Source organism: Canis lupus, chromosome 32 (assembly GCF_003254725.2).
Source record: "Canis lupus dingo isolate Sandy chromosome 32, ASM325472v2, whole genome shotgun sequence".
Classification (NCBI taxonomy): domain Eukaryota; kingdom Metazoa; phylum Chordata; class Mammalia; order Carnivora; family Canidae; genus Canis; species Canis lupus.
This window is the reverse complement of record NC_064274.1, coordinates 34,081,604-34,104,795: the sequence shown is the minus strand read 5'-3', so window position 1 is coordinate 34,104,795 and position 23,192 is coordinate 34,081,604. Positions and strand designations below refer to the sequence as shown.

At 34.8% G+C, this 23,192-nt stretch overlaps 1 protein-coding gene across 9 annotated transcripts in view; it reads right to left on the bottom strand.

The window, feature by feature from the left end:
- Window positions 1–23,192, bottom strand: part of LOC112671692 (peptidyl-prolyl cis-trans isomerase NIMA-interacting 4-like) — a 151,225-nt gene that overhangs the window by 8,558 nt on the left and 119,475 nt on the right. For all 9 annotated transcript variants that reach the window (XM_035709732.2, XM_049105106.1, XM_049105104.1 and 6 more), the window contains one exon: window positions 9,790–9,851. In XM_035709732.2, coding sequence (XP_035565625.2) covers window positions 9,790–9,837 — 48 coding nt within the window. In that variant the 5' untranslated portion in view covers window positions 9,838–9,851. The remainder of the gene's footprint in view (window positions 1–9,789; window positions 9,852–23,192) is intronic.

Below are 23,192 nucleotides of genomic sequence, written 5' to 3'. Positions count from 1 at the left end.
GATTATGATATCTGATTCTTCTCTCACAAAATTACAAAAGGTTTAAGGCTTAAAAATTTCTCTTATCTCTGTATTTGCAATGTACAACAGGAAATGAGGTGGGAAAAATGTAGAACTCTTCTGAATTGGCTGCAAATCTAGCTTTTACCATTGATTCATTGGTAATTGTCCTGAAAAACTCCAAAGATAGGAATCAAGGAGTCTAATTAAATGAACACAGTGCGACCTTGCCTCAGACAAGTATACTAACATATGCTTACACAAGTGGCATGTAGTTTGTGTTTGAAAATTATACTTGAAACAAGGCTGTTTCAAAGCAGTTTGGGACTATAGTCTATTTCAATCTTTTGATTTTACCTGTAAGTCAATGAAAGAAAATGATTTTATAAGGTTACTACTAAGTAATTAGCATTTTCTAAGTAATTAGAAAATGAAAAGTGAATGATTTGTGAAGGAATACAGTAACTACATATAAATTATGTTTTCAGGAAATTTGATTAAGCATATAAAAAAAACCCCAATAAAACAGAAAAGTTTGTGCCACAATGATGGGTGTTAAGGACAGACACACCTCTCCTTTGCCAAAGGAAGAGATAAGCATAATTATACACGCTAAGAAAGAATCTAACAGATAAAAGATAATTAATGCAGCAAAATGACTTTGGAGAGGAGATACATTGGATCCAAATTACTGGCCACTTTTTTTTTTTTTTTCTAAAAGGGAAAATAAGATATTAAAGAGTAGAGACTTGACCCTCAAGTGTAAAGCAGAGTTGCCAAATAACAGACAGCCTGATCAAGAAGGAATAAGAGGAGGGTTATTGGAAGATTGGCTTGGTACCTGTGAGAGCTGGAAGATGGAAGTAAAAAATGGAAGAAGCAGCTGAGCAGGGATGCTTATTTTTTGTTTGTATTGAAAGGCCAGCTGAGATTACAGAGCATGCACTCTGGAGACCAACAATTGTGTAGTTGTGATATTTTCTCTAGCATTGCTTTGCAACAATATGAAGAGAGCTGATGAGGTGAGACGAAGACTGATGGTTTAGACATCAGCAAGTCAACAGAGAAGATATGCATGGGGCAAAGGATTCATAAGACCCTCAGAGAAAGTACAGGAAGTTAAGAATCACAAAATCTCTAAAGTATAAAGAAGCAGACCACTGGAAAGGTAGGGGGACCAAACCATCAATTCAGTCAAAGATCAAGGATACTTAGAAGGAGACTCAGAAAGGAAAGAGCGTTCCATAAATGAAGGGTCTGTGGGATGTTAAAATTCCTGGATTGGGAAACTTCCAGGGGGTAACTTCCAGTGTGCTGCCTTGGGAGTGTCTACTGAACCACAATAGTGATGAAAGTGAGTGGATTTGAAGATCAAATAATGTGACTAGAGGGGTAGGAACTCTGCTTACATATGGAAATCTTTCAGAAATGGAGAAAAAGGAGATGTAAAGAAGAATGTCAGCTGTGGGCCAAACCCCTCAATAAATATAGAGAAGGACACATTTGCCAGAAAAGTAACAGAAAGGAATCAGTTTAGAGGATGGCAAATTTGGATACCATAAACTATAAAGGGTGAAGGGGTTTTTCTTGCATGAGTGTAGGAGAATAATGATCTAGAACTGGTGAAGTGAAACTAGAAGAATGCTGAAATTGCTTTAGGAATTTGGGATGTAGGTGAATAAACAAGCTTGTTTTTGAAGGACTACAATGAAGTCAGTATTTGGAGGTCAGCCAGGTTTCAGTTGAGGGGTAGAGGAGAAATGTATAGAGAACGTGTCATATGCTTCCATTTGGAATATTACAATATGTGCTTCAAGTTCCAAAGAAAGCCATTTTAAAAGCTTTCTGGTACCCTTTCAAGGTGATTTCTTAAGGACAGGAAGTACAAGTGAACATGCTTATCTCTATAGCTTGTGCCTAAGTAGGCATCTGTACACTATAAACTCCTTCAGTTAAGAGACTGGTGTTGTTCTTTTATTCTCAGCGTCTAGTGCACAGCTTAGCAAATAGCAGGCTCTTAATAAATACTTGTGCATGTCATATTGTAGGTGATCCGCACATACTTGTGGGATGACCATAATATCCAACACATAGTATGATGCCTTGTCAAGTTTGCTTGTTTCCTTTAAGGAATATCAGAGTGAAATAAAAAAGCCCAAAGTGAAGTTTCCCAGCTCACTTATCCATAAAACTTGATTTTTTTCTCTTTAAATAATTAAATTACTATGAAATAGGGTATCCCCATCCACCTCCAATTTTATTTTTTATTTTTTATTTTATTTTTTATTTTTAAAAACATTTTATTTATTTATTCATGAGAGACATAGAGAGGCAGAGACACAACCAGAGGGAGAAGCAGGCTCCATGCAGGGAGCCCGACATTGAACTCGATCCCGGGTCTCCAGGATCATGCCCTGGGCTGCATGCAGGCGGCACTAAACCGCTGAGCCATCCTTCCACTTCCAATTTTAAATGGATAGCCATCTTATAAGAAATTTCCATTTCTTTTTATATTATGAGATAATTCATGGATTTTTACTTCAGTGGAAAAAAAAACCATCCAATCAGAGAACTGTCCTTTGGGGGGAGGGGTGGGAGTCTTATTTAAGTAGATACCTGTCATCAGTCTCACAGTGGACACTTGTATTTATCTCCTATACTTATAGCTATTTTGTACTTTAATGCTGACAGCTGACATAATTCAAAGTTAAGTCTAACTCTATTGGAACAGTTAACTTTTATTTATTTATTCATGAGAGACACAAGAGGCAGAGATACAGGCAGAGAGAGAAGCAGGCTCCCTCTGGGGAGCCTGATGCAGGACTCGATCCCCGGACCCTGGGATCACAACCTCAGCCAAAGGCAGATGCTCAACCACTGAGCCACTCAGGTGTCCCTCAACAGTAAACTTTTTAAAACTTCCTTAAATAGCCTCAAAAAATCTAAAAGTCAATGTCATTATCAGTGAAAGTCCTAACAGATTCCTCAGTTGTATGTAAGGCATTTTGCAGTTGATGATTTCGTGTGCTTAGAATAATGCAGCAAAATTTAGTTATTGGATATTTTCCTCATAACTAAGCTATAAAAAAGCTATTGCATATTTCCCCATAACTAAGCTATAAAAGTATTCTCCAATTTTCTGTAACACATGTAAATATTTAACTTCACAAAGTGTATCAATGTCATTTTTTATTCAATTTATTTAAACTTGTTTATTAAATTTAAATGACAACAACAAAATGGTTCATTTATTTTTTTCTACCCCCAACCCCTGCCTCTGGAAACCACCAACCTGTATCAATGAGCTTAGTTTAGTTTTATTTATTTTTTTGTTTGCTTTTTAAAGATTCTACATATAAGAGAGATCACATGGTATTTGTCTGTATCCTACTTATTTTACATAGTGTAATGCCCTTGAGGTCCATCCATGTCATAAATGGCAAGGTTTCATTCTTTTTATGGCTGAATAATATCCTATTGTGTGTGTGTAAATATATATATATATATATATATATATATATATTTATATATTTACACTTTCTATATTTTCTTCTAAGAGCCTCAGGGTTTAAAACTATGGTTTTAGTTTCTTATGTTCAAGTCTTTAATCCATTTTAAGTTATTTTTTGTGTATAAGATAGTACTCTAGCTTCATTCTTTGCATGTGGTTGTCCAGTTTTCCCAACAGCATTTATTGAAGAGATTGTCTTCCTCCATTACACATTCACACTTCCTTCCCATAAATTAATTAATCGTACATGTCTAGGTTTAATTCTGGGCTCTTTATCCTGTTCCATTGATTTATGTGTTTATTTTCATGAAAATACTATACTGTTTTCATTACTACAGTTTTGTAATATAGTTTTATTTTTTTTTTTTTTTTTTTTTTTTTTTTTGTAATATAGTTTTAAATCAAAGAGTATGTGCTTCCTGCTTTGTTCTTTCTCAATATTGCTTCAGCTATTTGGAATCTCTCATGGTTTCATGGTTCCATTCAATTTTAGGATTTTTCCTCTGTTTCTGTGAAAAATGCCCTTGATAGGGATTGCCCTGAATCTTTATATTGCTTTGGGAAAAATGGACATTTTAAAAATATTAATTCTTCCAATCTATAAGCACATTATTTCTTTCCATTTATTTGTGTCTTCACAAATACAGGAATGTCTTGTGGTTTTCAAATACAGGTCTTTTACCTTCTCAGTTAAATTTATTCCTAGGTATTTTTCCCCCTTTTTGGTGCAGTTATAGATGGGATTTTCTTCTTAATTTCTTTGATAGCTTATTAGTGCCTAGAATGCAACTGATTTTTATGTATTGATTTTGTATCCCGCAACTTTACTGAATCCATTTATTAGTTCTAATAGATGGAGTCTTTAGGGTTTCTATATGTAATATGTCATCTGCAAATAGTGACAGTTTCACTTCTTCCTTTCCAGTTTGGCTATCTTTTACTTCTTTTCCTTGCTCAATTACTCTGGCTAGGACTTCTAGCACTATGTTCATTGAAAGAGGTAAAAGTGAGCATCCTTGTCATATCCCTGATCTTAGAGGAAAAACTTTTAGCTTTTTACCATTGAATATGGTGTTAGCTGTAAGCTTGTCATACATGGCCTTTATTATGTTGTATGTTCCCTCTATACTTGTTTTGTTAAGATTTTTTTTTATCACAAATGGATGTTAAATTTTGTCAAATGACTTTTCTGCATCTATTGAAGTGATACGATTTTTGTCCTTCATTTTATTTATTTTTTAAGATTTTATTTATTTATTAATGAGAGACACAGAGAGAGACAGAGAGGCAGAGACACAGGCAGAGGGAGAAGCAGGCTCCATGCAGGGAGCCCAATGTGGGACTCGATCCCAGGTCTCCAGGATCACACTCTGGGCCGAAGGCAGGCACTAAACCGCTGAGCCATCCAGGGATCCCTGTCCTTCATTTTAATTTGGTATTTCACATTGTGTGATTTGTGGATATTGAGCTGTTTTTGCATTTTTGGAATAAATCCCATTTAATCATATTGTATAATCCTTTTAATGTATTTTTAAATTCAGTTTGCTAATATTTTGTTGAAGATATTTGTAGCAATGTTTATCAGGGATATTGGCCTGTAATTTTCTTTTATCTGCTTTGGTATTAGGATAATGCTGGCCTTGTTAACGAAGTTTGGGGAAGCTCACTCCTCTTCCATGTTTTGGAAATGTTTGACATAGTTTGGCATTAATTCTTCTTCAAATGTTTCTTGGAATTCACCAGTTAAGCACTCTGGTCCTGGACTCTGTTGGGAAGTTTTTGATTACTAATAAAGAAATAGAATCAGTTTTCAAACTGTTCAGATTTTTTATTTCATCTTGATTCAGTCTTGATAGGTTGTATGTTTCTAGGAATGTATCCATTTCTTCCAGGTGTCCAATTTGTTACCATATAATTGTTCATAGCAGTCTCATGATTGTTGTTCATGCTTCTGTAGTATCAATTGTAACATTTCTTTCATTTCTGACTTTATTTGAGCCCTCCCTTTTTTTCTTGGTAATTCTAGTTAAAGGTTTGCCAATTTTGCTTATCTTTTCAAAGAGCCAGCTCTTAGTTTCACTGATCTTTTCTAATGTCTTTTAAGTCTCGGTTTCATTTATTTTTGCTCTAATCTTTGTTTCCTTCCTTCTAACTTGAGCTTCATTTGTTTTTCTTTTCCTAGTTCCTTAAGGTATAAAAATAGGCTAAGACATTTCTTGTTTCTTGAGATAGGTATTTGTCACTGTGAACTCTCTTAGAACTGCTTTTGCTGCATTCCATAAATCTTGGTAAGTTACCTTTCCATTTTCATTCATCTCAAGGTATCTTTTACTTCCTCTTGATTTCTCATTTGATCCATTAGTTTAATTTCTTTTGTAGATATTAGCTCTATTAATATAAATGTCTTCTTCCTTAGGCTTATATTTTGAATTTAAGTATTAATTTTCAAATATTTATAGAGTGTCTCCAATACACAAAGCAGTGTGCTAGATTTCTACTAGGACATAAATTGATTTCAGATATAAAATGTTCATGTGACACACCATTTGTTTATAAAACTGTAGGGGCCCATACAGAATACTTCAATAATATATATATTTTTAATTACCACAAACAATTCTTAGAACTATATGTAAAGAAAAAAAATCATTTCTTTTGAGTACCGACAAAGTTTGTTCTTGACAAATTTGTTCTTTTGGATTTCTCTGTTCTCTTATTTAACTAAAGTGTGTTCAATTATGCTATTGTATTCACTTGAACTTGGCAGGATGCATTATGCAAATAAGTGCCTGCTTCTTATGTATCAGCAAGTGAGGTCTCCAAAATGTCTCTGTTAAATTGCTGCTTAAAGTTAACCCCAGCCAAACAAGAGAGCACACTAACTCTTACTGCAAGAGAGAGGGTCAAGGAGTGTTTTGTATTCTTTCATACAAAGTTCCCATTATAAATGTGACAGAATTAATGTTTTAACTATACCACGATAAAACACTAAGAGCTTGAATCTCTGGTTTCCAACAAAAAGCTTCTTAAACAAATCCACTGACCTCACTGAGATTAACTATGGAGAAGGCATTCATTGCCACTGATACATGAAGTCATGAATGCTTAAAGACAGTTTTAAGTAACCAAGAAGTTAACTAATACATCTCCAGAACATACTTTATAGATACAACTGTTATACAATGTAATATAATTAGTGGAAGAAATACATACTATGGATTAGGACAGAGGTGAATTCAAATGAACATTTTCTTTTGGTAACTGCAGTGCCTCACTTGGAAATTGCATACAGTGTTACACCTGTTCTAGAGAGTTTTATGCAAGTTTCCTTTTTAGATCCTGTATTTGTTTTGAGTATCTATTGATTCAGAATTAATTTGGTAAAGATAATTTTTATAGTAGGCAAAATGACATCCTATTAAAGATGACCAGACCTAATCCCTAGAACCTGTGAATATGCTAAATTACATGGAAAAGGGGAATGAAAGTTGCCAGTCAACAATCTTTAAATAAGGAGATTATTTTGGATTACCCATGTAGATCCAATGTAAACATAAGGATTCTTAAAAGTGGAAGAAGGCAAAAGAAGAGAGTCAAAGAAAGAAATTTGATAATGGAAGCAAGGTCAGAAAGATGTAACATGAGGCAGACTTGACTTGATGGCTGGATTTGAAGGAGAAGGGGTCCAGGAGTGAAAAAAATGCTAGTAACCTCTGGCAAACTAGAAAATGCAAGGAAACAAATTGTCCCCTAGAATAACCAGAAGGGAACACAGCTCTGCTGACAACTTGATTTTAGCCCAGTGAGATCTGTGTCAGATGTTTGACCTGCAGAACCATAAGATAATAAATTTGTTTTGTTTCAAGTCCTTGTGTTTTTGGTAATTTATTACAGTAGTGATAAGAAATGAATATACTGCTGGATTTTTATATTGTTTTAAAACTAAGAAAGCTAGCACTGCTGGTGAGAACTGTATAGCTCTTCTTTATAGGCTGGGTTTATAAATTAAATTTTAGAAAATTATATTTTAATAATTGTTGAAATTGTTTAAAATATCTGTATTTGAAGTTTTGCTTCATGTACTTTATACATTCACTCGTATTATAGCACTATCTGCAGTACGTTTGTAACTTATGCAGCTTGATAGAGGTTTAAATGTAAACCAGATATGAATAGAATATTATATGTCAATTAAATCTCAATAAAGATAAAAAAGAAAAATAGATAAACCCCTTGTTTAATATATATAAAGAATGGAGTAAAGGTCACTGTACTAAACTTTATGAGGCCTGTGAAACTTAAAATGGACACTCAGTTACTGAGACAGAAGCTAGGGGTGTGTTCTGTTAAGTTTAAGCTAATATCAGTTTTAACAGCCTACTCTGATTTATAGCCTGAAAGATTTACAATAAAATATTATAATCAAGGTTATAATTACTATAATTGTTCTCTTTGGTTATTATTTGGCAAGGGTATGCATTGTCGAGCACTCTGCAAGCTATCAAATGCTTTTTATTTATAAGACAATACTTTAATTTTAACCTACAAAAAAAAAAAGAAAATATTGAACACAAATGTTCATACCATATAATGTCAGGATCATAAGGAGAATATGGTACTAGCACAAGAAGTGTGTAGAATGTGAAAACCAAATAGTCTGCTGTCTGCTTTGGCAGATAAAGTGAAGCCTGGATGAGCTAGTTAAACGCAGAGGAAAATTTCACCTTTGTAGGCTTTAACGTGGGCAGAAGAGGGGAGACTGAAAATAAGTTGATAGGTAGGTAGGAGGTCCACACTGGATCCAGATTCAAAGGGCTAAACACAGCAAATCTAAGCAGTACTCATCAGATTTATCTTATGAAATAACTGCATTACAGTGCTTTGAGAGAATTGAGGTTTCCATTTTCTAGTGAAATCATTTCTTTTTAATGTCCTCATGATTTTTTTCTTTCTTTCTTTTTTTTTAATTTAAGTTCTAGTTAGTTAACATACAGTGCAATATTGGTTTCAGGCATAGAATTCAGTGATTCATCACTTACATACAACACCCATCACTGACATACAACACTCATCATAACAAGTGCCCTCCTTTATACCCATCACTCATCTAGCCCATCCCTCACCCGCCAGCCTCCATCAATCCCAATTTGTTCTCTGTCATTAAGAGTCTCTTATGGCTTGTTTCTCTCTCTCCTTTTTTCTGTTAAACCATTCTTTATAAAGTTATTTGAATTGAATTGTGTTCAACTTATTCATTTTTTGCTCAGTTAGGTGAAGGGTGGCAGAATATGCCCCAGAATATGGGTCTTTGGTATAGGGATTACTTTGATCTGGTTACTTGAAAAAAGCAGATACAGAAGAAATCTCTGAAAATGGGAGAAGTTACCCTTTTGTAAGGGAAATTTACATTTAAGAAAAATTTCCATTTGTAAGATGTCTCTGTCTGCACCAAAAAGAGAAAGATGACTAAATCATAGGAAACTTTTATCAAGGAATAAGGCATCTGACTTAAATCTACATAATCACCTTACCCTCTATTGTACTTTATCTTTTGCTTTTGCTGGTAACTTCCCTTAATTGAATTCCCCTTGCCTCTTCCTCCATTTTTTCTTTTGTCTTTAGCTGAAGGTTGTATTTAAACGATGGTTTGAACCACTTCAGAGAGTTTACTCATTTTTCCTGGTTTTCTCCCATGTGTGCATGAGGTATATATGTTAATAATCTTGTTTGTTTTTCCCTTTTTAATCTGTCTTTTATTATGGGCTGGAGGGGGGATACCTCAGCCATACAATCCAGAAGGATAGGGGAAACTTATTTTTCCTCCCCTACACAGGCTAACTGAATCATTACCATGACATTTATCATTAGTATGTTCATGTATTTACATGTCAAAATTTCTGAAAATGGGGCAGCCCCGGTGGCGCAGCGGTTTAGTGCCTCCTGCAGCCCAGGGCATGATCCTGGAGACCTGGGATCGAGTCCCACGTCAGGCTCTCTGGGTGGTGCCTGCTTCTTCCTCTCCTCTGCCTGTGTCTCTGCCTCACTCTCTCTCTCTCTCTCTGTCTCTATGAATAAATAAAATAAAATCTTTAAAAAAAATTTTCTGAAAATGTAGCCAGGTTGATTTTGGTGACAATTTAATCTATGTGTATGTAACAATGCTATTATCAATTGTAACCTTTTGCTTCATTTCTTAACATTGCTACCAGAATATAATAATATTTTTATTTATGTGAATCCAGGAGTTTTAATTGGATATTGTGAGCATGCAAACTTACCCAGTTATAAACATTGCATTGCTTATGGACCCAACTGTCATTCTCCATTATGTGCACAAAGCCTGTAAATAGCAGTAATAATCAATTAGTTATTACTGTACTATTCAAAAAATTATTTATACAATGTGGTATAGGAAATTTCTGTCCTCAATTACATCCTAGTGGAGAAGTCAGACAAAGTCAGACAAAAAAAAAAAAAACAAGATAAACAAAAATATAATGGCAAATGCTGCAGAGAAAAGTAGAGCAGTGAGGGAGAATAAAGAATATAGAAGATGGGCTTAAGGAATATTACTAGCTTAGATGGTGTGATGAGTCAAGGTTTTCTTGAGCAGGCAACTCAAAAGTAGAATGTGAATAAAACAAGGGAGCTGACTATGTGGATATTTCAGTGAAGGGCACTGTGAGCAGAAAGAATATTGAGAGAGGAAGGAAGGAAGGAAGGAAGATGGAAGGAAGGAAGGAAAGAAAGAAAGAAGGAGAGAAGGAAGGTGTGTATGTGTGTGTGTGTGAGAGAGAGAGGGTAAGAAAGAGAGAGAAAAGGAAAGGAAGAAGTCCAGTCATGTCATCCAACACCAAAAATCAATAATGACTTATTGTTTCACTTGTGGTAAATGCCAAAGTCTTTAGAGTAACCTACAAGACCTCATTTGCCTTTCCCCTCCTTTCCATTTTACCTCTTCTACTATATCACTCTGCTCAGCTTATGGTGTGTTGGAGTCAAAAGAAGAAACAAAGACAATAGTTGTTAGGAGGTTTTTGGAATAATTCAGGTGAGAAATGTGCGGTTAAATTGAAACTGCCAAGAGAATTATGTCTGTAGAGATGCATGTAGCCTATAGTTATTGGAAAAAAATACCAGATGTTTGGCTTGAGATATGAAAATATAGTGCACGGGAACAAGAAATCAAATAGCCTGCACAGTTGTTACAGTCACAAGGCATATGGTCTCTGTTTTTGCTAACAAAGATAGCATCACTGACACACATTGCTGGGATATTTTGCAAATGCAAACCAGAGAAGGGAATGACTACCCAACCACAATCTTGAAGCCAGACAGACCAGTGCCAGAAAGACAATCAATCTTGAAGTTTAGTCAATCCTTAATCAATCACAAGAACCCACAACACTGAACCCTTTACTCTTGATTTTTACCCTTAAAAATTCTCACTCATAAGCCATCAGGGAGTTTAGGACTTTGAACATTAACTCCCCTTTCTCCTGGGTGGTACCACACTAATAAATAGCCTATCTTTCTTTCTTTGCTATCAAAATTCAGCATCAGTCTTTTATTGGTTTGCTGTTCACTGGGCAGATGAATTCTCCTTTTTTTGATAGTGGTAGAGAGAAGAACAGTAGAGAGAAGTAGGTGACTTATGGATATATTTGATGGTATAGTCAACAGAATTTGCCTCAGATTTGGGGTGAAAGGGATAGAGAGGACTCAAAGTGAGTACCAAGCTTGTTGGCGTTTACAGCTACGAGTATGGAGTTACCATATATTGTGATGGGGCAAAATATAGGAAGAACAGGTTTTAGGGGAAATATTAGGAACTAAGTGTGAAATGTGGCAAGTTTGAGGTGCTTATTGAACAGTCAAATGAGATGTCAAATAAGCAGATGACCTGAAATTCAGGGGAAGAGGTTGAAGGTGGAGATATTAATCTGGAGTCATCAGAATATAGATAGTATTTTAAGCCATGAAACTGGATGAAATCACAAAGAGGATGAAGGACAACAGGGTAAAGAGGCTCCAACATTAAGATGTTTGACAGAAAAGGAGAAAACAGCAAAAGGACTAAGAAGGCAAAAGCAAGTGAACATGGTTACTGGCAGCCAAGTGAAGCAAGTGTTAATGGAAGCAGAGGTCTAATTATGTCAGTTCCTACTGACAGGTCAAGAAAGTTGAGCATTGAGAATGCTATAGGATTTAGAAATGTGGAAGTTAAAGGAAACCAGAATATATCACCCTACAATGTGCCAATTTGGCATAAGGATTATTTTGAGCTGAAGGTAATGGAAAAGTAGACAGAAGAAAAGCTCCCTGTCCTCCCCTTGTTTGCCTAAAAACAGAACATACATTTTCAGAGATGTTCCTCCTTCCTTCTCTACCAGGAAGAAGAAAAGCCAGTCACTCTAGACCACCTTAGACCCCTATTGGCCTTGAGTCTGCACCAAAAGAAATCTACATAACAAACTTTACTAACCAGCCATTATCTACTAGTTTCCCATATATTTACCTCACCATACTTTGGGGCTCTTGGAAGCCTAAAACTATTTCGTCCTGTAATTCCTCCAGAAATTTACTATCTTTGTTGAAGCTGCTATGTAAGCCTGAATTCTAAACCACCTCTTTGAGTTACTCATATCTGTGTACTCCTATGTGTTTCATGCATGATACATATGTTGGGAAATATTTCTGTTGTTAATCTGTCTTTTTTTACAGAACCTCACCTGAGAACTATGATGGGTATACAAAAGGTTATCATTACCTCACTAAGAATAGTCCTGATGGGTCAGTGGGTAAAAAATAAATAAATAAAAATAAAAATCAATAGAGCGCATTCAAGAGAGAATAGGAGATGCAGTAAGAAGAAAAATCTTTCCAAGGAGCTTTACTCTAGTTATTAGGAGAGAGGTGGTACAGGAGCTGGGAGATAGAGGAAGACAAAAGATAGTTTTGGGGAATCTTCTTGTTTTTGTTTTAGGATGGGAGAGATACAATATGTTTGCATGCTGATGGTATAATGCATCAGTAAAAAAATGCAGGACGAATTCTTTCTTAAAAACAAGAAAGAAGTTCAAGTTTAGGAACACTGATACAGGTATGTAGGTAGATATTATGGGGGAGACTGTCAATCTCTTTTCGATTGCTTCAGTTTTCCTCACTGAAGTTGTTATTCATCTAGGATAATGCACAAGTAAAAGGGCAAGTAAAATATAGATCTAACGCTCAGTAACAATAAAACCCTTCCTAATGGGTTCACTTCACTTAATTCTGTATCTACCCTGACAGTTATTTCTAATGATTCCAGTGGGTTTTGAGCAGCAAAGGGGATTCATTTGTCAGGATGTTATCTAAATACGATTTGTACATTCAGCTATTAGTGCAGAAAAAGAACCTAGAGCTTCTTACAAAAGAAAAAAAAAAAGAAGAAAGAAACCCTAGATTCTTTGCCTTTATAAGATAGAGCATGCATCAGCACAACTTCTCCTCTGGAGTGTAGCAACCCCACTAAGATGCTAATTAAGTGCTTGTCAGGGAGACTTATTTGCCCTTCCTCTCTCTTATCTGGTTTTCCCTGCATTTGAATTCTAGTCTTTGGCTGCAGAATTTCAACTCATTACAGAAATATTCCTGGAAAAACACAAAAATCTCTGATAGTTGTAAACAGTGCTTAGGTTCTCATTTGGTAGAAATCCCTTCCTAAAGCACTATCAAAATTTGAATGGAGTGAATTCAGTGATTGATTTCAAACCAAGCAGTAATCCTATAGCATAAATGTTGGTATGAAGACCTCAGACCTCTCTAATTATTACAAAAAAAATGTATAAATTCTGAGTTTTGTTCATTTTTATGGGTGATAGTGAAAGGCTAGTTGTTATGACCTCAATTATAATTACTAAATTTTAGGAATTATAGTGGGTAGCTCAAAATGGGGGAAAAGGGGAACAGCAAGTTTAACAGATGGAAAACTTTAGATTTGAACCTCTTTTTATAAAAACTAATTAATCAATCTTAATGGATAGAATAAGTGGTCACTTATATGGTTACTCCTAAACTAATTTTCTAAGTGGCACTTTTCGTTTATAAGTTTATAGAAAATATACCCATATATTAATGCTTTTATTAGTTTTTTTTCCCCTTAATGCACACATACTGTGGTTTGGAGAATAATCTATAAGAGGAAACCCTGAGAAATAGAAGCTAACTTGAGATAGGTATACATTAAAACCAAAATTAGACACAAATAATGCAGTTATTTGTGAGTTATATACATAACTCAGTATAAACGGAGTTATATACATGTATGGTTTATCAAGAGACAACTAAATCTGAAAAGAAGTACACAATTTCATGTATTCATATGCAAAGTGCTCTATAATAAAGAATTCTATTTTTTTCTAATTTTTATACAATATTAATAAATAATGCTACTAGGATTTTACCTAAAGTATACTATTTTAGGCTTTTGGCCCCAAATGGAAGTACATTGTAGTCTAAGGTGATTTTAAAATGATGATCTTTCTTGAAGTAAAAACCTTGGAAAATTATACTTTTTACTATCCAGCTAATGTTAAAGAAAAAATATATATTCTAAATCAGTAAAATCTTAAAAATCACATGAACCAATAAGATTTTGTGGTTGTTTTTGTTTTAATTTCAGATTTTTCAGTAACTTATCTTGCAATTTGAAAAATTAAGATGTGATGGCTAGATATGTAATAGTGTGATTGGTAGGTATATATAGCAGAAGTATCTCAATATGTTAAAGCATTTTAAATACTGCCTACTATGACTGCCCCATAAAGTATTCTTTCGGGACAATAGTTGGGTACAAATGACCAATGCTGTAGTAAGCAAAGAAAAACTATTTTTGCAAAATTCGTAAAATAAGCATTTATCCTGTTTGATTATAAACACTTAGTTCCAGAAAGTTTACTTATAAGTTTGATTTTTTTCCAGGGTGCCTGGGTGGCACAGATGGTTAAGCATCAGACTCTTGGTTTCTGCTCAGGCACAATGTCATGGTCATGAGATCAAGCCCCAAGTCTGGCTCCATGTTCAGTGAGGAGTCTGCTTGAGATTCTCACTCCCTCTGCCCCTCTTGCTCATGTTCTCTCTCTCTCTCTCTCTGTCTCAAATAAATAAATAAATAAATAAATAAATAAAAAAATAAATATTTTTAAAAAGAAGAAAAGAAGTTTGACCCTTTCTTATAATCAACAAATTTATACCCTGTGGATCTGTGAATATTGTTCTAGGGAATAATGGTATCGATTCTCCTAGAAATTTTGTTCATGCAACAAAGATGGGTGGCTATATTTTGTTAAATTCACTGTGGGAGAGGAAGCTAATGAGAGACAAGTGTGTAGACAGAAGAGAAACACGAAAATGAGAAAGAACCTGAAGACACTTAAGTTCTTCATTACAGTTCAACATAGAAGCCCACACTGATTCCTGTCTTGAGTTGCATTAGAGATGCTTATAAAAGTTACTCTCTATATTTAAAACAATTCATGTTGATTTTGTCACATACAACCAAAAGTATCCTAACAAAAACTTGATGATAAATTATGTTCAGTGCTGTGGATAAACTCAAGGATTATTCCCACGTGCTGACTTGAGTAGACTGAAAGGCCATTCGTTTATATTTTTGGTGAGAAAAAATAAAGGACTTGCTAAACAATAGAATGCTGTAAACAACTCCTATGGAACATTATACATATGTATATGTACATATACACACCCACACAAAGTCATTTTTCATTATTCATGGATTTCATATTTGTAGTTTAGCTTGCTCACTAAAATTTGTTTCTAATACTAAATTTAATACTCATGGCAGTTTCTCACATATTCAGGGAGATGCACAGAGCAGCAAAAAAATTTGGGATGCCCAAAAAGCATGTTCCCAGCTGAGTCAAACAAAGATGGTCTTCCTATTTCATAAGTGTTCATCTCACAGTCTGCATTGTGCCATGTTTTTTACATTTGTGTGCCTTTTGTTGGTAATTCTGCTGTTGAAAGTGTCCTAAGTAAAATGGTAAAGTGCTATGCAGCATTTATTTGTATGTATAAGAAGGCTAAAATGTTCTTAGGACAAAATATATGTTTTAGATAAGTTTCACAAAGATATGAGTTGAAAGTGTTATTGTGCATGAGTTCAAAGTCATTTAATCAAAAATATACATTAAAGGAAATGTCTTTAAACAGAAACACACATAAAACAAGTTTATGTATTGATTAGTTGATAAATGTTGTGACCAGAAGTTTGCAGGAACCTAACCTTTTATTTCCCATAGGAACAATGGTTTGCTAATTCAATATTTGTACATTTTAAAACATAACTACTTTGAATAATGAGAATGAGCTGTGCATATGCTCCATTTCATAGTATAAGTGAACTATTGAATGAAAACCATGTAGATTACCAATTAAATAAGAATCATGAAAATCATAATTGTTTTAAATTATATTTTCAAATTTCCTAAATCAGAGTTTCCCTCTTGAAGATATAGATCACTTTTGAATTAACAAGTTCTACTTTCATGCCAGGGTTCATGTTATTTTCCCTGAAGTTCAAATATTTATCACTTGAATCACAGGAAAAATATTTTAGAGTATCAGAATAACAAGAGTATCAGATATAAATTTAATTTTTAGATCTGTTTTTTGTTTTATCTAATATATTTTAAAAAGATTATCTGTTTTTAAGCAATCACTATTTTTCATCACTGCCAAATCAAAATATCTGTCATTACATCAGTTGTCCCACGATCACATTCTTCCTTTTTCCTCAATGATGTCATTGTCAGTGCTGAGGACTGGTACACTACTGGCTTATAGTTCCTGACTCCTCTCAATTCCAATCACTTTTATCTCTGGTCTACTAGAGATCTCCATTGGCAGAACCACATTCTATATCATAAGAGCTGAAACTTCAAACTCACATATCATATTCCCTAGCCACAATTCTTCTTTGCACTTGATGTCTTCATATTTCTTTGGTCTTGGTCCTTCCCTACATTATCTAAAACATTTTGCCCATCATATCAATCTCTTAACACTGCCCTCAGTTCATGTGCCACTAGTCCATCACCACATCTGCAGTGAATATTCCAATACTTACTTTAGTTCTCAAAAGGCCATTTTCTCTAGTTTCTTATCTGACATATCTTCATGTTCTATTTGTCTCCATTTGGCTTTCTTCCTCTACAATTCCTTTAAGAGCTGGTGTTACCTAAGGTTCAATCTTGGATGCCTTAGCTTCTCACTCTTAGCTTGCTATGTGTGACCATATTTTTTGCATGGGTACAAATACTACTTTTATCCTCATTATTCCCAAACTGAATATATTCACCCAGATTGCTCTCCTGAGCTGTCTGTGCATCTAGAGGCACTACTGCATAGTTACCCTTGGGTATCTTAAGGGTGCTTAAAATACAACCTGTGTAGGTCTTAATTCATCATCCACTTTTCAAAGTCTATCTCCCCAGGCTGTGACCTTCACATGTCCTTTTCATGTCTTCAGACCTTCACAGGTCTCCCCTTTTCGTAAGGGAGACAAACAGATTAGGGAGTTGAAGCACTTCTCCCAAATCCGGTAACATTCTGGTGAAGTCTTCTACCAAGCTAGGTAGGCTCTTGTTATGGGAAAGCCTCTGCACTTTTTTCAGAATGGTTGCTTTTCCCATTTTGTTGGCCAAACACAGGGTTTTTTTGTTTTTGTTTTTGATTTTTGGTCTCTACCAGGTGGGGGTCCTAGAGTTTAAACTCACTATGAGACTATTCCCGGGAGTTTTTAACTCTTAAGCTACCCCACACTTAGCCCTAGGCAATGCACTGAATTATCATTTAATGTTCCTACCCATTACTGGCTCCAGCAGCTTCTACTTCAGATAAGCTGATCTGTATTCCCTGAATTTGCATGTCTTTAGGGCAGTGGTTTTTCCTCTGACTTCAATTCTCTGGGAGAGCTAATGTTGTTAATTTATAGTGTGTTCAGCTTTTCTTTTCTTTTTTTTTTAATTGTGAGGAATATCCTGATGATTTACAAGTAGTTCACCTGTCAAAAGGGAAACCAGAACTTCCTTTGATAAAGAGCTCCATTTGGGGGGGTTAGAGTTACAATGTAATATTTTTGATTCACTCATTACAAATTATAAACACTTCCCCCACTTCGTACTTTTATGTTATCTAATCATACTGTACATAAGTCATATTTCTTAACAAGAAAACTGTCTTTTAACATGCCATTACTAGCTTTTATCAAACCAAAATCTTATTCATAAATAACTATCAATTTTATAAAATCTGTTAAATATAACATTGGTACGGGAGACTTTGGTTCTTGTCTCACAGAGTCGAGTCGAAGAATGAATCTCAGGCGGACACAGGAGAGTGAGTAAAGAAGTGTACTAAGTAAAGATACAGAGAAAGCTCTCAGAAATGAGAGGGGTCCTGACAGGGTTGCCACTGAGGGCTTGTAGGGTTGGTCTTTTATTGGAAGCCAAACAGGGATCCTAAATACTTCTAACATTATCTATTGACATCAACATTGAGTAAGGACTATTGATAACATCTTAAATGGCTTACTTCTTTGGGGTCTGGTTATTTGTTGCTCACAGATGACTGTCATAAGAAAGACACCCTTCCCGCCCACACCTAGGGCAGGGTAGTCTGGTTTGCTCCCTTATCTCTGGTTTTCTTACACCTCAGAATTTTTTGGATTTTGTGAGCCTGCTTTTGTGGCCCCCTTACCTAGCCCTGCCTGGCCCCATTTTCCCTAACTTGATATGATACACAATTTATTGAAAACTGATATTATTTGTGCTGTAACTTGCTAGAGAAAACTACACAAAGGACTCTGCTTTTCATACTGAATCTAAGGACAGAACTTCAATACTCCAAGGTACTTAGAAGGAGATAACTTAAGGTTAACATCCTAGAGACAAAAGTAATACTTAGGAATTGAATTACCGAGCTTAATTACCAAAAAGACCTCATAATCCTTCTAGAGATGGAATCTGTAGATTTTGTCTTCTGGTCAGGAAAAAAATAATAATAAAGGAAACTCAGTTTATGGTTACTCAGAATCCACATTAAGTATCTGAATGTTGTTTGTGATGAAGAATAAGAACCTTTATTTGGCAAAATGTGTGGGATACCTGAGCTGCTTCAAAAACCCCCTTCTAAGGAGAGAGCAATAGCCACCCCAAGGGAAATCTGGAGGCTCCCAGCCGATTGTCTACTATTGTCCACAGTAGAGAACTATGCTGGATACATTTTGTTTCACCCTGAAGTGCCTATTTCCTTCTATATCACTTTGGGTATTTTAGGAAATGGATAAATACCTGTGCTACGCAGGATGCATAATTTCATAAAATGATAAGTTTGAAACTCATTTTTAACGGTTGTTGTAAGTTTTTTTTATGGAACCATTGAATACCAAAAATGGCCTTTTATTGCATTAAGAGGCAAATGGTTAATATTATTTCACAAATTTCAAGTGTGAGTTGTGGCATTTGTCTTCAAATAACAAGAAGAAAATGCGTACATATATATAAGCTGAGCTTACCTCTCAGATTGTTGTGAAAAGCATAGGCAATAGATAGAAACAAAAATAGCCTATGTTGCTGTTTTGCATGAGTAAGTTAAAAATATACATAGGACAAATGTAAGCAAGAAGATGTGTGTATTTTGCTCTCTGCTAGCCGTCCCTGTGATTTTGGGCTTGTGTGAAAAATGGCTTTGTCTCTATTTTCATAAGAACTTCTAAGAACCTTATTGTATTAGGAACCAAATTTCAGCAGAAATTTTGAACCTTATCACATGGATCATCTGCTGAATAGCCTTCCCTTTATATGAGAGAATTCTGGGCCCAAGATGAATAGTTTTTTAAAACCACATTAAATTTTTGTTGGGAATTTTTATTGTTTGAATTTTATTTTAAAGAGTCTTCTCATATATTTAATTGCTCTTGATTTTCTTTTAATTGATGTTGGTAGCTTCATTTTTGAGGCCTTAGATTTTAATGGTTGCTCTCAGTTGCTTATTGTTGATTATTAAAAATCATTTTTTAAAGATTTTATTTATTCATGAGAGACACAGGCAGAGGGAGAAGCAGGCGCCATGCAAGGAGCCTGACACAGGACCTAAACCTGGGAATCCAGGATCATGCCCTTAGCCAAAAGGCAGGCGCTCAACCGCTGAGCCACTCAGGCATTCCCAAAATCATTCTTTTATATCACCCATCATCAAGGAAATATAACTCAAAACCACAATGATATACCACCTCACACCTGTCAGAATGGCTAAAGTCAGCAACACAGGAAACAAGAGATGTGGAGGATGCAGAGAAAGAGGAGCCCTCTTACACTGTTGGTGAGAATGTAAACTGGTGTGGCCATCCTGGAAATGGTATGGAGGCTCCTCAAAAGTTAAAAATAGAAGTACCCTACAATTTAGTAATTGCACAACTAGGTATTTACCCAAAGGATATAAAACTACAGATTCAAAGGGGTACATGCACCCTGATGTTTATAGTAGCATTATCAACAATAGCCAACTATAGAAAGATCCCAAGTATCCATTGACTGATGAATAGATAAAGAGGAGGTGGTGTATATATAAGTTGGAATATTACTTAGCCATCAAAAAGAAAGAAACCTTGCCATTTGCAGTGACACGAATAGAACTAGATTGTTTTATGCTAAGTGAACTAAGCAGTCAGAGAAAGACAAATACCATATTATTTCACTCATATGTGGAATTTAGGGGGAAAAAACATGAACATGTGGGAAGGGGAGAAAAAGAGACTTAATGGAGAACAGATTGAGGGTTGATGGAGGGAGGTGGGTGGGGGAATGGGCTAAATGTGTGATGGGTATTAAGGAAGGCACTTTTATGATTAGCACTACTGTTATCTGTAAGTGATGAATCACTAAATTCTATTCCTGAAATGAATATTACACTATATGTCAGCTAACTAGAATTTAAATAAAGATCTTATTTAAAATAACAAATTTTTCCTCCAAATTTATTTTTAAATGTCTTCAATGTGGTACAGATATATTTATAGTATATATTTAAACAGAGGCTAAGGGACACCTGGGTGGCTTAGTGGTTGAGCATCTGCCTTTGGCTCAGGTGTGATCCTGGGATCCTGGGATTGTGTCCTGCACCAGGCTCCCCACAGGGAGCCTGCTTCTCCCTTTGCCTATGTCTCTGCCTGTCTCTGTGTGTCTGTCATGAATAAATAAATGAAATCTTTTTAAAAAATAAAATAAAAAATAAACAAAGACTGAGTTAAAAAGTTACTTAAGTGTGGGGGAAGGGAAGTGACATTTGATTGAAAATTATATACCAATACTGGCCAAATTTATTAATATAATTTACTCATTTAATGTAAGATTGCCTAAAGAGTACTTCTAGAAAATGCAGAAGTAGGAGCAGTGCAGAGCACATAATACAAATATTCCACAGGTTTCATCTTATACTGTTAGTCTCACATTGCCAAAACAGTGCAAGGTTTCTTCATATTTTTGAGGATATGTATTTCTCACAGTCATTATTGCTAAATATTCCTAAGATTTTCCTTACAATTCTTTGTTCACCTACTGATTTTTGGGTAATCCAAGAATAATTTAAATGGAATCAAAACGAGGTTATCTGGCATCTAACACAGTACATTCTTCAGACACCCACATTAGAGAGCATTCATAACATTGCCTAAGTAAATGGCTGAGATTTATAAAATAGTGTATATTACCACAAAATAAATTGTATACTTCACAAAATCTACTTTCCAGCATATACTGATTTTTATCATAGTCTAGGAAGACTTAATTTGAAAAAAATTTGTCAAGCTCAAAGTTTAAAAAAAGTTTTTAATATATTTTCCTTGGTGAAGATGAAAAGGGCATTGCACCCTACACTAAATTCCAACCAAGAAAAAAAATTTGCAGTTTGACAGATATTCCATTATTTTTATGGAACTATGTGCATCACATTAGAAGAAATTCTTTTTGATTAAAATTATTCAGAAACAGGAACCATTTTAAAGCTACAGCTTCCATGTTTATAGTTTTCTTAATCCTCACCTTATTGAGATTATAAAATTTAAATGGGATTATTAAAACTGAAAATGTCTATGAGGTCTCATTCCTCACTTTAAAATTCTCACTGAAAAAAAAAATAAAATAAAAAAAATAAAATAAAATTCTCACTGAACTTCCTTCATCCTGGTCTCCTGAAATAACTCCAATGGATACAATGTCTCTATCACAATATCATATATCTTGAGCTAAAAGAAAAAATAAATTCTCTCTCCACCAACATTTCTCACATTCAGGCCAGAGAACCTGAAGGCCGACATGGACTCTCCCTCCCTCAACCTCTTCATTTAATTGCTTAGCTTCTTTTTTCTAAATCTTATAATATACAATTTCTAGCAAATTATTTTATTTATAAACAATTCCATGTTTTAATGCATTTTTAACATAAATTCTATTATTTCTTTGCTTAAATTATATGATTTACAAAATTCAGTGTCTCCCCTAGCATTTAACATAAAAATAAGTAACATAGTATTCAACTACTTATTTTCTATGATTAAGATGACCAACTTCAAACGTATCTTTTTCAGATATTGGTTTCTATTTATACAAGTAGACCTTAAGAAAATAGTTTAAAACAAAGGTTTTAGGGGATTTTAACATTTTAAATAATTATTAAAATATTTAATTGTATCTAAACAAACTCCAAGTGTGGAGGCCAAGAAAAATTAAGGCCATCCCACCTAAAGTTTAGCATTAGCACAAGTACAGCCATCTTAGGCCCCTGTGAATAAGAGCTGAACTTTACGGGAGAAACTGCAGAATGTCCTCGGCAGAAAATCCCATATCAGAAAGACAACAGAGCCCACGCCCATGGTAGAAAGTCCCATATTAGAATGAGAACAGAGCTCAATGCCCTTAAGGCCCATATCAAAATGTAAACAGAACTTGAGAAATTCCTCCATCCCTTCTGAAAATCCCCTAGACCTATAAAAAAACCCAGCTGTAACCCACTTCCGGGTCCAAGTCCCTGCTCTGCTGTGTCGGGTATACTTGGACCCAAGCTCCAGCTTGCTAATAAACCCTCCTGCACTTGCATGGTGTCAGCTCCTTGGTGGTTTCTCGGATTCGCAATCTTGGGCACAACTCAAGCAAAGGAACGCTTCTTTTATGGAATATAAATGTTTGTATGAAATTGGAAGAGGATAATGATTCTTTGATTACTGTATCTTTGATAAGTATCTGACTGTCCTCAGCACATTTATTCTTTAAATATTTTACTTTTTCTGATATAAGGCATTACATAGAGATTTGAGGAATAGAAAATAAATTATGATAGCAATAATAACATCTTAAAAATTGGAAGAAATATATATTGTGCTACAGGTACATAACACTATTTTCAAATATGTATACCCACTTCTTTTAGGCAAGTTGATAACTATTGTTCTTGATTAGAAACTGGTTTGTCATCAGTCCATAGAAAAGAATAAATTATGTAATTTAAATTCATAAAACCATTAATCTATGAGTAACTAAATATCAGAACATGAGATCCAAAAGGGAACTCTGTTAATAAAAATATCTATAATTTAAAAATCTTCTAGATATTCTACATACAC